General features: G+C 42.1%; 1 protein-coding gene across 1 annotated transcript in view; it reads right to left on the reverse strand.

Annotated features, from left to right (window-relative positions):
* Positions 1 to 1,456: 1,456 nt before the first annotated feature.
* The window catches only part of SCN8A (sodium voltage-gated channel alpha subunit 8), a 170,086-nt gene continuing 150,172 nt past the window's right edge, over positions 1,457 to 21,370 (reverse strand). Inside the window, exons 21-27 of the mRNA XM_081127064.1 lie at positions 19,927 to 20,049; positions 13,873 to 14,157; positions 12,047 to 12,100; positions 11,173 to 11,310; positions 10,070 to 10,174; positions 7,181 to 7,451; positions 1,457 to 3,480 (exon numbers count right to left, since the gene is read on the reverse strand). Coding sequence (XP_080983190.1) covers positions 2,333 to 3,480; positions 7,181 to 7,451; positions 10,070 to 10,174; positions 11,173 to 11,310; positions 12,047 to 12,100; positions 13,873 to 14,157; positions 19,927 to 20,049 — 2,124 coding nt within the window. The 3' untranslated portion in view covers positions 1,457 to 2,332. The remainder of the gene's footprint in view (positions 3,481 to 7,180; positions 7,452 to 10,069; positions 10,175 to 11,172; positions 11,311 to 12,046; positions 12,101 to 13,872; positions 14,158 to 19,926; positions 20,050 to 21,370) is intronic.

The raw sequence follows: 21,370 nt of genomic DNA on the forward strand, positions 1-21,370 counted from the left end.
AAGCCATTTCCTATTTAATAAGTTAATTTGTATTTACAAAAAAGCATGCTAATAAAATAAAATGATATATTACAGTATTTATAATTCTCTTAAAAAGAATAACCACACGTCAGCTTCTGTTTTGTGCTGTTTACGATGTAGCCTGTACACGTTACTATCCACTCATCCTAGTAGTTAGCAGGGTCACCAAAAGAAATGCCTTCCCAACCCCGTATCGGGCGTAGTATAAAAGTTCTACGGTGATGCCGCAGAAGCAGGCTTACGAGAGCTAGACAGCATCTAATGGTCCAACAAGACAGAAAGCTCTGTTTACTGACTCGCTGTGGTTTGTTTTACGCAAAACTAGTCAGATGGACTGTGAAAATACATCCAAAGTGCTTCTACTGCAAGGCAGATTGGTGTGTCTGATTATGGGCTGTTTTCCCCCCTCTATTGTATAGTTTAGGAAGAATTTATTTTGATTTGGTTTGCAAGCTAAAGTTTCTCCTCATTCTTTGTATAGACTTCCTGACACATTCAACTGCAGCATCTTGGCTTTAAAATCTAGTCATCAGATGAGAAACCCCTGGACTAAAAACTGTCTTCCCTAAAGCAGGAGATGGAATGGAAGATAAGACGCTCCCCCCAAAAGCCACTCTCCAATGACAATGAGCAGGTTGTTAAGCCGATAGCAAAATTGGCTGAAAGGGAATGCATGGGGGGAAGCTGGAACATCTTATGAATTAATATTAAATTGCTTTCTCATGGGAATCAGTGCAACAAAGAAACCAAGTGGGCTTGGTTCAGAGGCGGCTCCATCTCTACCTCAGGTCCCATCAGTGATGAGTTATTCTAACAATAAATGAAAGAAACCACAGCCATAGCCCCAATGCCGCTGCCCTCATCCACCTCTGTGGGTAAGGGAAGCCCTGCTTGGTGGAAAATGGGATGGAGGCGAGAGGAATCATGCAGTGTGTGAGCTTGCGACAACCTCTCTATAGAAGAGAGGCCTGGTCAGAATATCCGAACCCCCCTCCATGTGGACCCGAGCCCAGAGAAAGCCACAATGAGAAGGACATGATACTAAACAAAGTGAGCACCCCTTAACCCCCAACGAAAGGTTGTTTTAAGTTCCCCAAATTGCCCCCTAGAGATAAACATACTACTTTGAATAGCATTTTTACCTCTACCCCAAATAAGTGTCAGTTCTCCAGTATGAAGGCTAAACAATCATCATAAATATAGCAAAATACAAATGAACTTTGTTTTGATTTTTGTTTTTAGCCCTAGGATTTGGTTTTACAGTGACATTAATACAAGCCATTTGAGATCAAAGTTTCCCCATGTACGGGACACAGAGCAGCATTAAACAGTTCATCTTTCAAAATGTGCAACAATGGCTGTATGTTAAGAGATGTCTGTTAAACATATACACACACGGATCCATCTGCTTGTTGGATTGGGTTTGTTTTTTGTTGGTGGTGGTCAATTGGTTGGTTATGTTTCCCTACCAGGTGTAGGAAAGGCTTCTAAGAATTCATAAAGAATTGTAGTGGGTATGGAACTCTTACCATTTTTTCTCCTAATACAGAGAACGGCGCAGGGCTGGGTCCTGTCTGAAGGCTGGCCCAGTGCATGGGACAGGATTAGTCGTGTCCTGTGGTGTATGGTTCTCATGCATGACTTCTGATCACGGCATGCCATCATGCAAATCATTTCTACGCATTGAACAAGCACAATGTTTGGAATCGGCCTGAGCAAGTCCTCCTCAGCGAAGAAACCTGATTGTTTTCCCCCACCCATCTCCAAACCATGTGAAGCCCATGTGGAGAAGATGCGGTTTATGTCAAAGAAACTGACAATTAAATGACATGGGCTAAATGTGAGTGTGTGTGTTTTCTTTTTGCTGCTTAGCTTAACTAATGTAGGAATGCAAATATAGTTTGCATGAACAAACAAACTTTTAAAGTGATGCTTTCTGCTTCTGAGAATCAACAAAATGAAATAATAAAATCCATTTGGCTGCAACGGAAATATGCTGGTCCCGGCAGCCTCTCCTGTTTTTGTATCCTGTTTAGTTTTGTCCTAAGTTGCATTGACTGATGTGGAACATGCAGTAACCACCTGCCCAAGCATTAGAAAATCTGTGAGTCTGGGGAGCAGGGTCCTTTGCCCTGGGCAGGTCACTGCTCAAGATGCAACCGTGTTACATGGTAAGCAGACTACGTTTGGTATAGATCTTCAGGGTAAAGTGTCTCCACAGCTGTTCTGCATTGATAATATTCAGGAAGTTTGTAAACAATCTTTCACTTGCAAGTTTTAAATCTGTACAATATTTAATTTTTGCTTTCCTCTAACACTTGGATTCTCTGACCTCTTTTTGTCTTTTGGCTCTTTCCCTTCTTCCTTCCTCTGCCCGCTGCTGCTTCTCCTTCTCGGGTTTAGTCACACTGTCATAGGATGGGAGGGAGGCTGTAGAAGGAGTGCTCTCCTTTTTCTCCTGGTGTGTGCCTCCATTCTCCAGCTTATTGGAAGTTGTCTTTTTGCAAATGAAGCCCCGCCTTGCTAAATACCCTCGGTAGGCGCGCTGCAGGACCACTGCCGACACCTCTTCCTGCTTGCGCCGCAGTGTGGTTGTGATTGGCTCGTAAGACACTTTGGAAGGATTGGATGCCACGAACCGCTCCTCCATCTGCTGCCGAAGAATGTCCAACTCCCCGCTGTCTCCCAGGACCCGCTTGGTGAAGGCAAAAAGGATGTCCAAGCAGTGAATGCGATCCCCGCTGACCATGGGCAGATCCATGGCAATGAGCTCAATGGTGTTGGGCTTGGGTACTCGGAGAGGATGCTCCAAGGCATCTGCAAAGTCTGCCAGCTTACAGTACTCGATGAACTGGGTGGCATCAGGGTCAAACTTCTCCCAGATCTCATAGAAGGTCTCAAAGTCATCCTCACTCAGAGGGTCTGCACTTTCCTCTGTGGCTACACTGAAGTTCTCCAAGATGATGGCAATGTACATGTTGACAACAATTAGGAAGGAGATGATGATGTAGCTTACAAAGAAGAAGATGCCCACTGAGGGGTTCCCGCAGTCTCCCTTAACGCCACTCCCTGGGTGTTCCTTTTCCAGACTGCAGTCAGGGGGGCGGTTTAGGATGGGCAGCAGCAGGCCATCCCACCCGGCCGAGGTTGTGATCTGAAACAGGCAGATCATGCTGTTGCCAAATGTCTCAAAGTTGAACATGTCATCAATGCCAGCCTCGTGTTTCACATATGCAAAATTGGACATCCCAAAGATGGAGAAGATGAACATGACCAGGAAGAGCAGAAGGCCAATGTTGAACAGAGCAGGCAAGGACATCATTAAGGCAAAGAGCAGGGTACGAATCCCTTTGGCGCCTTTGATCAGACGCAAGATGCGCCCAATACGGGCCAATCGGATGACTCGAAATAGGGTTGGGGAAACAAAGTATTTCTCAATTATGTCAGCCAGGAACATTCCTAGGAAGAGGAATAGAAGAAGATATGTTACTGAGATTGAAGATGTCCTATCTCTTTACTATGTCACATGGCATTATGGGACCCTTAAGTTCAAAGGAATTTATGGAACGAGTGCCTTACTATTCAATCTGAACTCTCATGATAAAAAAAGAAAATCATGTTTCAAACATATAAAAAGGCAGAGAAAAACAATAAAATAGACATCCATGTACCTAGCACCCAGATTTAAGAGATGCTAGCATTTTACCCAATTAGCTTCTTCTTCATCCCCAGAAGCAACTGGAGACGGGATGCACCACTGCGGCGTCTCTAGGATTCTGGCATGTAAGAGTCCTCATAAATAATATATAGATAGCATTTTACTATGCTTAAGGAATTAAAATGTATCTATCTTTTTGGATCAATTTTTTGAGATCTCTAACTTGCTTTTTTTCCCCACCAAAGATTTTTATTTATTTATTTATTAACCCTCACCCAAGGATATTTTTTCCATTGCTTTTCAGAGAGAGAGGGAGAGGGAGAAAGAGAGATTAACTGGTTGCCTCCCACATGAACCCCGACCAGGGCCAGGGATTGAACCTGCAACTGAGGTACGTGCCCTTGGCTGGAATTGAACCCAGGACGTTCCAGTCCACAGGCCGATGCTCTAACCACTGAGCAAAACCGGCTAGGGCTCTAATGTGCTTTTGAGCCTTAACACTGTGAGATCGATCTCTGGTGTTAAAATAAATTTAGATTATTTATGATAATGGTTGAATTTTATGACTAGATCCTCATTTATCTGTTTTCCCACTCAAGGATAATTAGTTATTTTCAGATTTGTGCCTGGATGGCTTTATGTGGTGTTACAGATTCTTTTCCAAAATGCTATCAAATTTCCATATCCACAAACAATGAATGAGAGGTCCTCACTCTACCCTGTGACTTCACCACCCCTTTGGCTGTGATGTCTCTGTTATTCCGATAATGCTGCCAATTTTTTTTTTTTAAACATATCTTTATTGATTTCAGAGAGAGGAAAGGAGAGGGAGAGAGAGAGACAGAAATATCAATGATGAGAGAGTCATAGATCAAGCCCACAACAGGGTATGTGCCCTGACCAGGAATCGAACCCTGATCGCCTGGATCCCAGGTCGACGCTCAACCGCTGAGCCACGCCCGGCCGGGCTGCCGCCAATTTTCAAAGTATCTTCTTCCTGGCTCTGAAAACACATTTTGGTTTCTCATTGCCCATGTCCCTATCCTACCAAATGAGTCCAGAAAACTAGAGACCTCTCATGAGTGGCTTTTAACTCAGAGCTTTTAAATTTTGAAACCAGTATCAGCAGATAAAAATGTCAAGGCATCAGTAGGAAATAAAAATAGATGGTGAAAATGTACAGATCAGAGGGCATTTTCCTGTTCACATTCATCCAGTGGCTCACCTCTACCGGACCATTTGCCTTAAAACTACAGAGCAACAATGGGAACCCGAGGAGGGGCCACGGAGGAAGAGGAGATGAAAGGGTTGGCAAATGATAGCTGCAGGGAGGGCAATGACATGGTCTCTTCCTTCTGTGCCTTCTCTTGCTGCTGAGGGCCTGATGAGACAACATGGGCTTCAACTGACATGAGGGATTTACTTAAAAAAATAAATAAATCTTTCAACCATAAGGATTCATAAATACTGGGGTAACAAACTGCAGAAGGCTATGAAATCCCCTTATTTGAAGGTTTTAAGCTAGGTAAATATCTTTCAGGATTTTTTCAGGAAAGGACAAGATGCAGTAAGTTCAAATAGGTCAGATAACCTCTTGGGGCTTCGTCTGGAGCTAGAATTCCATGGGGTGTTTGAGCTTTCAAGAAAATCTCTACCTCAGCCAGAAACCAAGATGATTTCTCAGCTCTCTTCTTTTCACTTCTCAATTAAGCCATAGCCAGTGAACATAAGAAGTCAGATAATATATATAATACTTGCATTCCATGTATGGTGGGCAAGTAAGGATTCAGAGAGAAGATGCCCGAGTGATGTTTTGTAGGATGAATATATATTTGTCTCCAGAGAAAAGGAGAGCGGGATGGGGCAGACAGTAACCCAGGCAGCGGGAACACCATTTAAGGGGTCCTTTAGGAGGTTCCAGGGCTAGTTTCACCCCAGATCCTCTTAATTTAAAAAGATGACTTCTATATTTTTGTTTCTGAACAAATTAATGATATTTAATAAAAACTCCAATCATCAAAATCTTTATTTTAGAGAACCTTCTGAGAATAGGGAGCATGGTTGGGTCTGCGGGTTTTCCATTCCACTCAGTGATGGGAGGGCAAAGTCTGAGCACAGTGGACAAAGGCAGATGTGTGTTTTGTGGGAGGTTAAGAGTGTATGGATTTGAGGCCGGGCACTGGGTTTGAATACTGTGTTCACTTACTAGTCCCATGTCTCAGTAACTGCTCTGTGCTTACTAATAACTTACAGGGTTGTTGTGAGGGTTATATAAATTAAAGCATACAAGGCACTTAGAATGGTGAACAGCACACATACTAATGGAGTAATAGTATATTCCATTAAAATGTAAGATATCAGTATTATAACTTGAAAAAGTGTGTATGATAAGATAAGGTGGGATGATGTATTAAACAACTCTTTACTTCCAAGAGCCTTCTAGAGGCTACTGTGCTCTGTGACCCTCGCCAGGGAAATTCTATGTACAGTGTTGTCCAAAGTAATTTCATCATGGGATTCTTTTCTTGGGGAGAGATGGATGATGGGATTAGTGTTCCATGTTTCCACACACATTTGGATATGCTGCCCTTGAAGACAGAATTAGAAAGTGGCCCAGGCCAAGGTAAATCCCAGCTGCCTTCTGTTGCTCATAGTCACCCCTCACTAAACCAGCCTGGCCACCAGAGCTCTGGAACTGGTTCCCATGGGTCTGGGGCACTCTCTCTCTGCTAGCCTAAGTCAGTCAAACCTACCGAGGCAGTGTTTCACCATTCAGGATGCCTTGTAGAAAGGCAAGGAAACATTTTAGGAGAGCAACCAATAGGAAAGTGTTTCTTCTGTCTGCCAGAACATCACCCCTTCCGTACCTTTAGGTTAAAGCAAAATGCCACACAGTTGCTGTTAAAAAACCAACCTGAGTTGTGCCTCTGCTACCTCTGAGTTGAGTGAGCTTAACATCTTTACAGTGAAAATAATAAAACAGTCTGCTTCCTGGGCTGCCATAAAGATCAAATGAGATAATGCAAGTAAAGAAACTCTCAAACTGTACCTGGCACATAGTAACATCTCAGTAAAACGAGCATTGCCATCAGCAGCAGCATTACGGCTATCACCACCAACAGAATTTTCTGAGACCACCTCATTATCCAAGTTAACAATTTCTTACCATTCCTTTTTCCATTTTATACTGTTATCGTAGCCATGTTTTAAAAATCAGTTTCTTCGACCTCCCCTGTTAGACTTTAAATTCCTTGAAAGCAAGAACCAAATCTAATCTTTTTTTCCCCCCTTCAACCAGAATTCACAATCCAAGACTACTATAAAGACTCAACAGAAACACACTGACCACGTAATCTGCTGGGCAGGCCCATGAGGTGACACATGGGCTCCGCTAAGAGGGTAACCAGCCTGCACTTTAGCCCCATGTAACTTGTTCTCCCAGGACTCTCATCCTCAAGGCCAGTCAGGTGCCCTTCTCCCATCCCCGTGTGCCCCACTCACCCACGATGGAGAGGATGACTACCACGAAGTCGAAGATGTTCCAGCCAATGGTGAAGTAGTAGTGCCTCAAGGCAAACATTTTGAGCACACACTCACAGGTGAAAAAGATGACGAAGACCAGGTTAATCCAGTAGAGAATGTTCTCCATCTGCTTGCTCTGAGTGTCTGTCTCTACCATCATTGTCACCATGTTAAGGCAGATGAGTATCATGATAACAATGTCGAAGGCTTGTTGAGTGACAAAATCAAAGACGATACCTTGGATTTTGTTCTGGGGTGGGGAGAGGGGTTGGAAAGAAACAAAAGCCGTTCTAAGCAGGCTGTGGAAGCTGTCATGCTGTTGATCAGAACGTGTGGCCTCCTTTCCTATAATACCAGCCAGCTCGATCCTGCTGCTCTCCTGGGATAGCAGGAGCATGGACAGGCCCCAACATCAACATCATCTCACCAAGTTTTCTAAAATTGCCACTCTTCTCTTTGGCATCTATGCCATCACACACTTCTAGGTGTCGTCCCACCTCTCCAGCTGCTCCTTTCTAGTCTCCTTTGCTGACTATTCCCTTAACCTCTCCCTTCTCTCTAGGAGAGCTTGCATATCCCTACCACTTATGTAATGCCTATGTACTTAGTTTCTCAAGGTCTTTCTTCTCAACCCATATCTTCCCTCTGAATTCCTGTGTTGCGACTTGACATCTCTCCTTGATGATTCATAAGCACCTCAAATTTAACAAGTCCAAAGCAGAACTAAGTTCTTTCCCTGCCCCTCACCCAACTTGTTCCTCTCTCATCTCAATTATTCACCCAGTTTCTAAGCCAGAAATTGGAGAGTCATTCTTGTGTCTTTCCTCTCCCTCCCTCATCCCCCATCTAATCCATTTCAGGTCCTACAGATTCTTTCTCCAAAAATATAACTTGAATTCATTCACTTCATTTCACTTCTGTTGGCTCTATTCTAGTCTAAGCCACCATCATCTTTCATCTGGACTTCTAGAAGAGTCCCTATTTGGTCTTTTTGCTTCCTCTCTTACCCTCATCCAATGCAATCTCCACACAGCAGCAAGTGTGATTATTTAAAAACATAAATGAATCACATCATTCTTCTACTTACGACCTTTCAAAAGTTTCTCATTGAGTTTGCAACAAAATTCCTATTGCTAACCTGGCTTAAAAATGCCTTTCACAGTCTGATCCTGATCATCTCATGCCCCTTCCTCTAGCTCTCACCACCTGGCCACACTAATGTTTCCAGCTTTTAAGGGCTCATTTGCTTTTCTAGGATCTCTTTCGCCCATATTTTGGCTGCTTCTCTGACTGCTCTTTTGACGTAGATTCTCCCACCCTAAGACTCTGTTCTCCTCTGTCATGGCCCTCCAGTTAATTTTCTCTCACATCACTGCATATTTTATAATAGCTGTTTGCTTACTTATTTATCTATACCTCTACCATATATTGTAAGCTCCATGACAGCAGTGTCTAAATTTTGTTCATCACTTTATGTTTAGTGCCTGGTACATAATAGCAGATCTATAACTACAATAAGTCCCCGCTTAATGTCAACAGGTTCGGTGACTTTAGGCAAAGCGAAGTATAATAAAACCAATTTTACCATAGGATAATTGATATAAACAAGAGTTAAGTTCCTATGCATCTCATCAATGTTATAATGAAACCACCAGTGAACAGAAGAATGTTATTGGAGAACCTGCTATATTTGCTGAATGAGTGCTAATCACTCTTAATGTTTCCTACCACACTAGTTTTTATATTTTAGTGTGGAAGAAAATACACTCAGGTTCCCACGTGCAAAGTACTGAACAGAACTTTGGAAATGTTAACCCTCTTCTACTCCTTTTGGTCCCATTTCTATCCCAGAATGGAAACTCTAACATCAAGGAAATAAAAAAACATTCATTTTCTTAAGATCTCCCTGATTGTTTTTAAAGTGCCTAGGTACTTGGGCGGGTGATTATTTGTCAGGATTACTTTAACTTGGTGGCTTTCAAACAACCAAGTTCTGAAAAAGCCCTAGGGTTTCCTTTCCCTCAGAATGTGGTGAGGTGAGTATGCCAGGTGTGGGGGTAAGTAGGGAAAATACTCTGGGACTCCCACTTTTGATTTAAACAAAATAGCTCTACTTTTATATTTACAAAATAAATTGCCAGGTAAGCTTTTATTTTAAGAGTTCTACTGTGTGTGTGTGTGTGTGTGTGTGTGTTACTTTAAATGCAAGTTATAGAAGAAGGAACTTTGAGCCTGGTCTTTGGGGGCTGTGTCCCACTGAGTGGGCCACAGGGCTTCAGGAGTATCTGCTCTGAAGCAAGAGGACAACCACCAACACAGGGTAAAGCAGAATCCCAGGACCCAAATCTGCTTTACAAAAGGCTCAGTTCAAAGGAGACCAGGACATCACACTCTCCTAGTTTCACTCTCTTCTGCTCCCACAAATATTCAGAGGCACTATTTTAGCTTCCAGGCACATCCTTGCAAAGACTGACCTGTGGGGTAAAGAGTTGAGGAAATGAAGACCAAACCTGTCTCATACTGGTAAGAGAGAAATCAGCTTTCACTTCACTTTTCTCTGTGAATTTTTAGTTGTCTCTTAAAACAATTCTCTGCCAGGGCTAGAGCCAATGTGGTTAACATGCCAATTCTCTGCTGCTGCCCAAGGAAGGCGCAGAGGCATGGTCAAGTACAAATGTAAAAGCCATCCCATACCTTAATCCCTATTCCTATGCCGTGCTCCCCAGATCTTCTGGATGGGCAGCTGGGAGAGGATTAGAGGGCATAGGCAGCCCATCACTTACCCCTTTCCTTCCTCTGAAGTAACCCTACCAGAGTCTTTTTCCATATGGGGCCTCTCTCTGACCTCGGCCTGCACAATGCACTCACCACGGGGCGAGGAATGGGTTTCTGTGGTTTCTTCGAGCCCAGCTTTTTCATGGCATTGTAGTACTTCTTCTGTTCTTCAGTCATGAAGATGTCCTGACCTCCAAAGTAAAGGAGGGAAAAAGAGAATGGGCAATTACAACGGCTCTCAAGTGCTACGAATTTGGAGCCTAAGGTTCAACACTGAGAACTGAGGGACACTTATCCCCTTTCCTTTCCTAAGGTCAGATTAGCTAATAGTTGTCCCAGAGTGAGGTAGACCTGGGACAACTATTGTAATTCAAAGAGACATCTGCCTTTGTCTTCAGCTTGGGTTTCCTGAGATCTGCCTGGAAAAAAGGAAATGAACTATCCAATTACAGACTCTCAGGGAAGGGTTACCCTTGAGAGCAGTGACTTTGAAGAAAGTCACATCTCACAGTTCCTAAAATTTTTTTTTTAGCCTGCTCTCTTGACAAAACTCCAGGAAAAAGAGATTTAAAAAAAAGGGATTTTCAAATCCTGCCTAATGGTCCATTTATGTGTAACAATATTAAAAATTTAGAAATTTTGGTGCAGGAAAACAATTTGGGGAGTTCCTTGGAATTTGTTGGGACAGACTTGATTTATAAAATGAACAAGAATAATCTTTTCAGTTTGCTTTGTAAAACTGTTATCCATCTGGGACAAGGAAGGAAGTGAACTTTCTAAGGATTATCTCTCAATCCCAATTTGCTAGTAGTACCCAGGTATTAATGCGGATAGTTAGTTACAAGTCCAGGTAATTTTTACTCCTCACTACAGCTATTCATTTGCTCTCCTTTTAACTCCTGTCACTAGACCCTTTCCTACCCTCTCTCCCTCTGGTAGGAGGCTCAAACCAGTAAAAGGCCTCAAGAATGCAGTTGCAAGGAATGTGGTAAGCCACACACTGTGAAATCTAGCCCTCAACAGAAAGAGTTGGTTGGGGCTAATGTATAAGGGGGCAAGTGCCACAGCGAGTCGACAGTATGGATCTTAGCGGAAGAGAGGTGTTCTCTCTCTAGAGATAGGGACAGAGACATAGAAAGATACACCCCTCATCTGGATGGACCTCTGGCCACTGGCAATGAGGGGAGGAGACCTATCTTTTTCTTTTGTTGATTGAAGTTATCAATGATGACACCAATGAACAGGTTCAGGGTGAAGAAGGAGCCGAAGATAATGAAGATGACAAAGTAGATGTACATGTAGATGTTGTCCTCATACTTAGGCTGCTCATCAGGCTGTCAAAGGACAGGAGAGAAAGGAAGAAAGTCAGCTCCTCGCTTGGGGATCAGGTGGGCAATTCAGACCTGCCAAGGCCATGAGCCATAACTGACCACTCGGGCTTCTGAACCAAGCTGGGGTGGGGGAGCCCTAGATTCTCTCTGTCTCCTTCATGCTGGCAGGTCCTGCCTCAGAGGCCACTGTTCCTGCCATGACTCAGGTGGAGAATATGCAAATCATGAGGTGAGGAGGAGGGGAGGCTGTCTGCTAAGAGCCACACTTTTTTCAAGGCATCACTGAAGAGTAGACAGCCCCACTGGACAGGCTGAATTCAACAGCCTGATCATCTGCGGTCAGTGTAAAAGAGTGACGACTTACTGAGAGGAGCAAAGTGCCCTATAATCAATAAAACAAGCAATAAATGTTCTAATCCTCCCTTTCTTTTCTTTTTTTAAAAAATATGTCTTTATTGATTTCAGAGAGAGGAAAGGTGAGGGAGAGAGAGATAGAAACATCAATGATGAGAGAGTCATTAATTGGCTGCCTCTTGCACGCCCCCAACTGGGGATGGAGCCTGCAACCCCGGCATGTACCCTGGCCGGGAATCGAACCCCGATCGCCTGGATCCTAGGTCGATGCTCAACCACTGAGCCACGCCCGGCTAGGCCTCCCTCTCTTTCCTAATGAGATCCACCATGCTGCTCATTTTCTAGCCATCTAAGAGGGTTGAGGTTTCATCAGGTATGTCCTTACCTTTCGGGAATCTACAGCTGCATACATGATGTCCATCCAGCCTTTGAAGGTCGCCTGGCAAACAGAGTCAGTCATTAAACTGTGCCAGTTAGGGGGTGGGTGGGAGTCTAAACAGGGGTCCAAGAGGCCAGGCTTAGGTTCAGTGAGAACATAAGACAGGGAGTTTAAGCGCAGCCTCACACGGACATACAGATTTTCTGTTTATTAATACAGAGCTTTGTCTAAGTCCTTTAAAATAATGTCAAAGTTTGGCAGAGAAACATACTGACAATGGTAATTGCATCAATACATTTACAAAAGGTTTTTAAAGTGGGGCTGAGAAGGTTGCCTAAAGCTGGGGCAAACTCATGTTTATGAATGAGTAGCAGGAATCTACTGAGGATACTTAGAATTTGGAGGAATCATTTTTAAAAAGGTGTTAAACAAGCAATGAGGTCTGGAAAATTCATAGCTGCATTAAAAATACAACCAAAAAACAAGGTCAGAACTTTTCCTTTACTAATAATACATTCATGTTTAGCCTATGGTAGTGGGAATACTGGCTTCAGCCTAGGCAGCTCCTTCCCAATTTTACTCCTTAATCTAGATATCTAGCCTGATTTTGCAAACAAATAAGGGTAACCAGTTAAAATGTTCCATGTTTTATTTACATTCTATTTCTGTTTTATTTACTTAACCAGATTCTACGTTTTTTCGTTTTTTTCAGGGTGTGGGTAGTTCTGTATTTGATGGCTCTAGTAGTGCCAAACACAACGTCTTGCATATGGTGGGGACTCTGAACACAATGTCTGACTGGCTGGTTGATATGTACTGGTCTGCTGGAGCTGCTCCAATTCAAATTCAATTTGCGGGTCCAATTTATTGAACTGGGATAGAACAACAAAAGTACTTGGGAGTGAAATGAACCACTGCTCATTCCATTAACTTTGCCTCCTCCTACTAGCTAACAGTAAGTGCTTAATATGGAAGATTGAGTTGAGAGCTTCACCTGCTCAACTCAATATTGTATTTAATATGCCCAACAACTATATGATGTAGACACAGTTGTAATAGTAAAAAAATACATTATCGCAAATACTATTAAGCATTACTATGGGCCAGGCACTGTGCTAAGAAATTTTAATAAATTATCATGAATCTTCTTGACAATGATACAAGGTAGTATTATCCACATTTAATAAATGGACCCAGGGAGGTTGAGTAATTTGTTTAAGATTACATATCCAATAAATGAGTGTGGCTCAAACTTACATCTGTCTATTCCAAAGCCTAGGAACTTTCATTGTATCACAGAGTCTTACAAAATATCCCAAAAAATTGGCAAGAGAAAACCAGGCATAATGAAATGTTGATTATAATAATCCTTTCTCACTGTGACACATTGGGACCTTTTTCTGGGGCTGACCTGAATGGCAGCATCATAGCACTACCATGTTCTTTCCTTTAACTTTAGTGTAGCTGTTATGGAGAATGGTTCCGCTCATCAAAATTGCCATCACTTTTTTTTTGGTTTTGTTTATGCACTTATCTCCATTTTTTTATACTCTGTCCTGGAGAGAGAAAGTGATGACTCTGCAACTTTATTATGCTGCAGAAACCTTTATTTGTTGCTGAGCTTCAAAGCAGCGAGAGTTCCTTTGAGTGAGGTGTTGGAGAAGTCAGAGTACTCAGGAAAGGTGTCTCCCTGGGACTAGCTTGGAAATGACATGGTGCCGTGTGACCTATTAAGAATCATCTTGATTCTGGGAACAGGGTCAAGGAGGAACCAAGTAAGATTTCTGCTACCCATCTGAATTTCATTGGACAGAAAAAATAACAATACTTACCACCTGAAGAAGCGCCAGGTACCCTGCCCCAACATTGTCAAAGTTGATCTTCACGTTCTTCCATCTGATTTCTGTATTGTTCCCCTCCATGAGCTTTTCACAGTCAGTTTTATTGTTGACAATTTCAATTTCAAATCGGATTTCAGAAGTCTCATTAAAGCAGTAGTGGTACTTTCCCGCAAACAGGTTAACTCCCATGATGCTGAAAATCAGCCAGAAGATGAGACACACCAGCAGCACATTCATGATGGAGGGGATGGCGCCCACCAAGGCATTCACCACCACCTGCATTGGAAGGGGGAGGTTGCTGAGTGTTGGGAGGAAATATGGGCAAACACACTCTTTTGATTTCCAGGAGGGGAATGACACTGTGTGGCTTGCTCTGACTATAGAAACATTATGTTCCTTTTGAAATTAGGGTAACTGGAGAGATCCAGAAGTAGGATCAAAATTTTCTAAATCTATGAAATATATTTTGAGGAATTCTGATAAATTACATATTTATTTCATCTAACACAAATCCCCTGCCCAAGGCCTTCTCTCCTAGGCATCAACCTGGACCAAAAAAGTTATTTTAGTCCAATCTCCCTCTCATAAAATATGACCCATGGGAAAATCTTGAGAGACCTCGAGCTCATCAGTTGCCTTTCAACAGCCATTCCCCCTCTGCAAAACAAGGTATGATTGTTTAAAATCACAGAGAACCACCCTTTAGGGTTAGTACTGAATCAGTCAACGGTACATCAAGTCTCTTTTATGACTATGCAAGGCCAGTTATCTTACTTCAGGCAATAGCTGAGCATGCATATTTTGCAGGCTCAAGAAAAAAAAAAAAAAAGCTATATTCCCTCTACCAAACGGTATAAAATAAAATCTGAACAGATGTTTTTCATACATGATTCATTATTCTTCTTGAGTCTCTTCTTTCTGACTTTGTAGGTTTCTAAATCTAAGAGTCACCCCTTGGTTGGCTAATGTTGATGTCTGCTCAATCCAGAGCTTGACTTGACTCTTCACATAGGAATGGCCAGTTTTTTGGGAAAGTTTTGGGTTATATCACTGCTCTTAAAACCCAAAGTTGGCATATTGTTAAAAATCACTAACTATAGTAAGCCGAGGAAATGAAAAGAAAAGCAAAGGGAAAAAAAACCCCTCAGGAATCAAAGTTTCTGGGTTGTTTTACCTTTGATTTTCCTTCGCACTATAGGTGAGAGTAGCTAGACAACACTTCCACTGTGGCAGCAGTTTTCCCTAGAGGAGTTTGAAGTGCTTATAAAAATAGTATTTCAGGTAGTGAGACAAAGACAAAGCTGGTGCTCATTTCTGCCCTGATTCTTACTTGCTGTTGTCCTAGGTGGTGACTCAGAATTCTGTCCTAAGGCCCCGAATGGTGGCTCTAAAATGGGAAGAGTGCTTCTCCCTTTTTCTGGTACTCTAGGAGGATTAATGGAGTTAAAATAAAGACAATGGATGTAAGTGAAGTCTTCTAATATTTTGTTAGAAGGAGGTGACAAGTATCACCATGTCCTTGCAGTTTTTCAGCGCAGGGAAGAGACAGGGCAGGCTGCCAACTAGCACAGCACACAAAGGGCCAAAAGGACGGTGCTCTACAAGGAACACCAGGGGGCAGCTCTGGGCTCTAATTTGAGCCTGACTTGAGTTCAGGTTTTCCTTACCCTGTTTTTGTTTTAGATTGCAATGTCACTCATTGGAACACATGGCTGAGAAGAGCTGTCTGTTCTGTCCTATATAAAAAAGGCAATGATATTCTGCTAAGGGGTCACTCGTCATTAGATCAAAATACTAGTTCTGAGTTTCTCCAATTTATATATGAAGGCCTTTAGATTGAGAGGCAGTTATTTCTTAATTCTTAGACCAAGAAATCTCTTCTAGATCTAACAGCTCTTTCATTAGTATAAAATGATTGTATTACAACTGTTCATTACTTTGAGCAAGGAAAGCCAGAATATCTGAAAAATCCTCAATGCTATTTTGGAGACTGATGCTCATATTTATTTACTTGTTACCAAAGTTGTCAGGTAATCAGATTTGAATTTTACCTCCTCATTCTACAGTTGCTCACCCTTTGGTGAGAATACCAGAAAGCAATGAAATGTGCAAAAGAACAGGCAAAAGGAGGGTGATCCACAACAGGAATAATACTTTCTCAAGTGATAAGAGTAAATTATGTAAAGATTCAAAAGCTCAGGTCTATGGGACAGCATTTTGCAGCACAGCTTAGGTGAGAGATCACAGCCTTCTATTAGATCTTCTCAAGTATGCAACAGGGAAGTAGGTCCCCAAAGATCTGAAACCTAGACATGTGGTTTTAAAAATCTCAAATCAGAATCAACCTCCTTTAGAAACTCTTCTATCTTAACCCAGTCTAACCTGTCCTACACAGCGTCCTTGTGTTACAGCTATATATAGGGTTATATTTACAGCAGGAAAGAATAATTAGCTAACTAAGTGATCTCTTCACACTTTTATATTCAAAGATTGATCAAAGGAATCAATACACAAAAGTATTTACTGAGCCTTGTTCTCAGACATGTATAACATAAAAATCCTATAAAATCCAATGTACTTATAAGATATAAACATACTTTCATTTATTAATCATAACCAAAGAGAAACTTCTTACCTTGGTTTTATGAATCAAACAGTAAACAGAGATGATGAAATTTACTAATAATTCTTTCTTGCTATAAACAATAGCTTATCAGGCTGTAATATGTTAAACAGAAATTGTTTAATTGAGCTCCATATATTATTGTGCTGTTATTCTCAGCAAAGGGTAAGAAACCATTCTTTGTTATTTTGAATTCTCACACTATAGATTATAAATGCTAATTCAAGTGTCCATGGATAGTCACTTAATAAATTGAATATCCTCTTCTGCTAATAATTCTCAAGTTATTCTACACTGCCTTTAATTATGATGAAATTCATTTTTAAAAACTAGGTATAGAAATATTACTCAATATTTCTAGTAATCTATGAAAAGTTACTGTTTTCAATGAAAGTTTATACTTAGCAATTGATACAAATTTCACTTAGTTGATAGGAAAATGCCAATGAATACTAAATCTTACAGCATTTTTGTCTTCTCTATAATGAGAATATTATTGCTCATTAAACACTATAAAATCTGTCAAATAGCTTTTAATATCTGGCAGAGGGAACATAGCTTTAGTGGACCACTATGTACTGGCAATCAACAAAATGCATGCATGTTTCATAGCATTCCTATTATATACCCTCAAAAGTTTAATAGCACAGCAACATTTTAAATGAAGATTACTATGGAGGAGAGAAAAGCAAAGAACTACATTAAGTATTCCTTTGCCAATAGCATGAGCGCTTCAATTTTCTGGTCTTTGGTTTGAGAAAGAAGAGAGGAAGAGACTGAAGTCAGTGTCCCAGGACAGGCTAGGGCCCTATGTTCCCTCTCAAGGGACGGTCTGAACCCATCATTGGAGCAGCACAGTGACAGTTGAGCCCATCTGCATTGATAAGTATTTAGGTCTTGAAGAGTTTCTTATTTAACATTTTCTAAGGGTAATCTCTCAAGTGTTGGTTGGCATACACAAGAACCCAAACCAAGGAATTAAAAACATATGCCCCCATAGAAAAATAACATGCAAATAACACTATGAACTCAGGCAAGCTCAGTATTTTTTCTTGCAGTTATTCTCCCACAGTACAGGAATGGGTCGGAGTCCCCTCCTGCCCAACCAGAAGCAGCCAGCGCTATTGGCTGGAGTCAACCAAATGAGGTGACACTGCTATATCAGAGCTTCCTTTGCTGAATGTTTGTTTATTGTTTGAGATCCTGGCTTTGGGTTCAAACTTGTTCCTGCCCTTATTATCTTATTTGAGAAAATCTTGATATAGAAGTTTCACTTTCCACAGTGCTTTTCAAATAAAACTTTTTACTGTTCTGAGCATCCATTCTGGATCCCTGGCCTCTTAAATTACTTGAAAGCTGACAAGTGAAAGTTTTGGGGTAGTGGAAACTGAGAGTCCAGGAAAGGTGAGACAAGAGGAGGGGCTAAAAAGGAAGAGGTGTGGCCACCAAAAGGGCTCCTGTTTCTAGGTTATTCAAGTAATTTCCTCATGAGCAAGCAGGCACCTGCTGGTCCCTGAGGACTATTTCTGCCATGTAATGAGCATCCAGACTGAGAAAGTTAGTAGCAAGTATTAGCTGGGCATTTTTTCTTAGGCTTTCTTCAGGTAACCAGTCTCAGTTTAGATATCCAGGACCACTGTTGGGAAATGTGGAGAATCACAGGCTACTGGGCTCGGATACAATGTTGCAAATATTGTCTTCAATGAACTTTTTTAATCCTCAAATTTTTAGTCACCAAAATGAACGATCAACTGTATAACGAAAAACTAGTATGATTTATTTAAAAAATGTAACCCTTCTGATAAAAGTGGGAAGGTGGGGAGGAGCGAAGAGCATTTTAATCCTATTTTCAATGACCCCATGGCCACCTAAAACACTGAGTCCTCTGCAATATCCTCTCTCTCTCTCCATTTAGCCTGAGCATAACAATGACTTTATCACACATTCTGAAATCTCTCTGAACTATGGCAGAAAGACTTAGAATCCCAAATTTTGTTTTGCTTTTAAAATTAAAATAGATTTATGCTGCTGTTGAACTGACCTTCCTGCAGATGGCTTTGGGTAGGTTGCAGAAAGCTTGTATTTAGTAAACCAAACTGTGACTGTGCTACAGAAGAAACAAATTTGTTGCAAAAAGCATTTGTGTGAGTAAACTAAAATAATAAAATAAAATTCCCAAGTCCCAGTGAAATTTTTATCTCTCTGTACAACTATGGGTATCATCATAGGGTAGTTAGTGGCCAGTTCACAGATGAGGAATGAATAAAGCAGCACTGTCCTGGTATCTAGTTTCTCCAATTAGTCTGGCATTATGTGGACTACTGCAACTGTTTAATTTTCATCCCTAGATTCTGATATTTGCACGTTTAAAAACATATCCTCTGGTTTGCTCTCCTGCATGTATTCAACATCTGAATTGAAATGAGTTTTCTTGGCCTCGTTAAGTATAACAGACCTCTCTGATTACCACAGGACAACTAATTACCACCAAAAGCCAGTTGCCCACTTGATTTTAGGAAATTGACTTTTTAGTGTATATGTGTGTGTATACACATGTGCACACACACAATTTTTCAAATCAAGAGAGATGGCAAAAAGGCACCAAAAGAAGGAGCCTTATTTCTAAGTTGGCAGGGTGTCAGCACCTTGCACCTTTTAGATTTGGGTGGAGTGTCACCAAAGCAGGCACAGCAGGTGTCAAGAAATTTCAGGACTAGCTGATATTCATGTAGCATCCTACCTGGTTGTTACTTTGACAGTGTTAGGACAGGGGACCATGGAGCATGGGCAGAGGGGTAGGGTGAGGAGGAAAGCTCTGCTATCAGACAGAGGCCGCCAGTCCTTACGGGACTGGGCTGAGAACAACAAGGTGCAATAAGAGGAATCACAATATAAAGAAAAGCTTTCTTTTCCCAGGGCCATGCCAAATTCCACTGCATCCCAATTCCAGGCCTGCCGTCATGTCTCCAAGCCCCTTCTCAGCTGCTGAGTGACGCCACGGTCACAGCCCCCACCTGGCTGACGGCCCTACACAGAACTCTCCCTGCCTGCGGCCTCTGCTTTTCAGTGGGTCTCTGGGTTACAATTCCCCTTCTTTGCACCTGGTGATTCTCCCTATTAAGTCAACAGCCCAGAAAGCCACCCCAAGTGCTACAGGAAAGCCAGGCCAAATGAGAGTAGCCAATGCGGACATGTTCTGCGGCGGCATGTTGCTGGGCGTGGGTGGGGCCTTTATTAATGCGATGAGGCAGCTGAATGCGACTCCCCTCGCACGGGACTGGTGCGGGGAGCGAGTGGAAGATCAAATAGCAGCTGCATCGCGGAGTTCGGGCCGAGTGACCTTCCCACCATGTGATCAGTTCTAGCATGCTTCAACAGCTTCCACTGGCATGCAGAAGGATCAGCGGCTCTTAGTATCTTACCCTCATGCCTTCAAATCGTGATAAGGCTCTTAAGGGTCTCAAAGCTCTTAGGGTCCTAAGGGACTTTATGGCACCTAGTTCCGAGTAGCCCAGGGCATTAGCTACAAGGCTGACTAAAGAGACCTACACGGAAACAGAAGAGAAAAACAAAAACGGAAACAAAACAAAAAAGAAAGAGAAAAAGAAAACAGAGGTTCCAGAGTGTTAGAACAAAGCCCCTAGCACTGATTATACAGGTTGGGCCCCCCGGGTAGAGGAGGTGGGTAACACCAGCTGCCTACTTCAACTTGGACTCAAACGACCTGGAAGGAAAGGTGGTTGAGAGAGGCAGAAGAAAAAACACAAAGGGAAGAGAAAATTGAGAGAGGGCGGCAGACATACGCACAAGTTGGAAAAGGGGTTGAAGGGAGCGGGAGAGAATGAGGAAATTCCATTGGAAGAAGAGGAGCCTGAACAGATGACAAAAACCTTACCCTCGCCCTTTATAGTCTCTGCAGGTCCCAGAAGTTCCCATTAAATTAAGCCAGACAAATTTAATGGTACCTATGGAAAAGAATACAGATAAATACACACACTCCACACAAGCTGCCCCCTCCTCCTCAGCTCATTCACCAGGGATTTCCAACAAGGACAAGCTCTTACTCCTGGGTGACAAGAAACCATTTGTTTGAGAATATGATGAGTCACTACATCCACAAAGGAAACATTCAATAAGTACCACAGCTGACTTTACAGTTCCCACGGAGAAAGAACCAAATGAAACTTTTGGACAAAATTTTGACTCTGTGAGAACTCACTTAAGTAACTCTTCTATTTCTCACTTTTAACTAAAGTAATCTTTCCATCTTTTAACTATACCCACGACTCCTTCACGGCCCTGAGAACTTGGGTGGGTCTGGACAACAGCATCCATACTTTTCCTTATAATGCCCAGAACAGTCCAAAATAACCTGGCCTCAGGTCTGTTCCTTCCAGGCCAATCTTCTATTTTCTCATCATTAAAATAACAGCTGGAAAGAATTTTTAAAATTTTATTTTATAGATGAGGAAATTGAGGCCCACATACCCAATACACAAGAATTTGCCCAGTATCACATTAGCAGTCCTGAAGCTAAGATTAAGACTCACACTTCCGATTCCCAGGTCAGAGCTCTTTCTTCCATGGACAGATCACCTCCCCCACTGGCAGGTTAGATGCCAATATCCCAGTAGAGGATTATAGGTATCTGAACAAGTCAGAGTTGAATATATTGGCATATTCAGGAGAAGTCTGCAGGTCTCTAGGCCTACAGTCATGGTCGAATGCTTTCCTGCTCTTCCAGAGACAAACTCACCTGTTCTATCAGAGGCCTCAGAGGAGTTACCATGACGATCCCTTAACAGTGAATACTAACTACCTATACCTACAGCTGCACCAGACCTGAGACCTGAAAATACCTTTAGT

This window comes from Miniopterus schreibersii (genome assembly GCF_964146895.1).
Source record: "Miniopterus schreibersii genome assembly, chromosome: 2".
Classification (NCBI taxonomy): domain Eukaryota; kingdom Metazoa; phylum Chordata; class Mammalia; order Chiroptera; family Miniopteridae; genus Miniopterus; species Miniopterus schreibersii.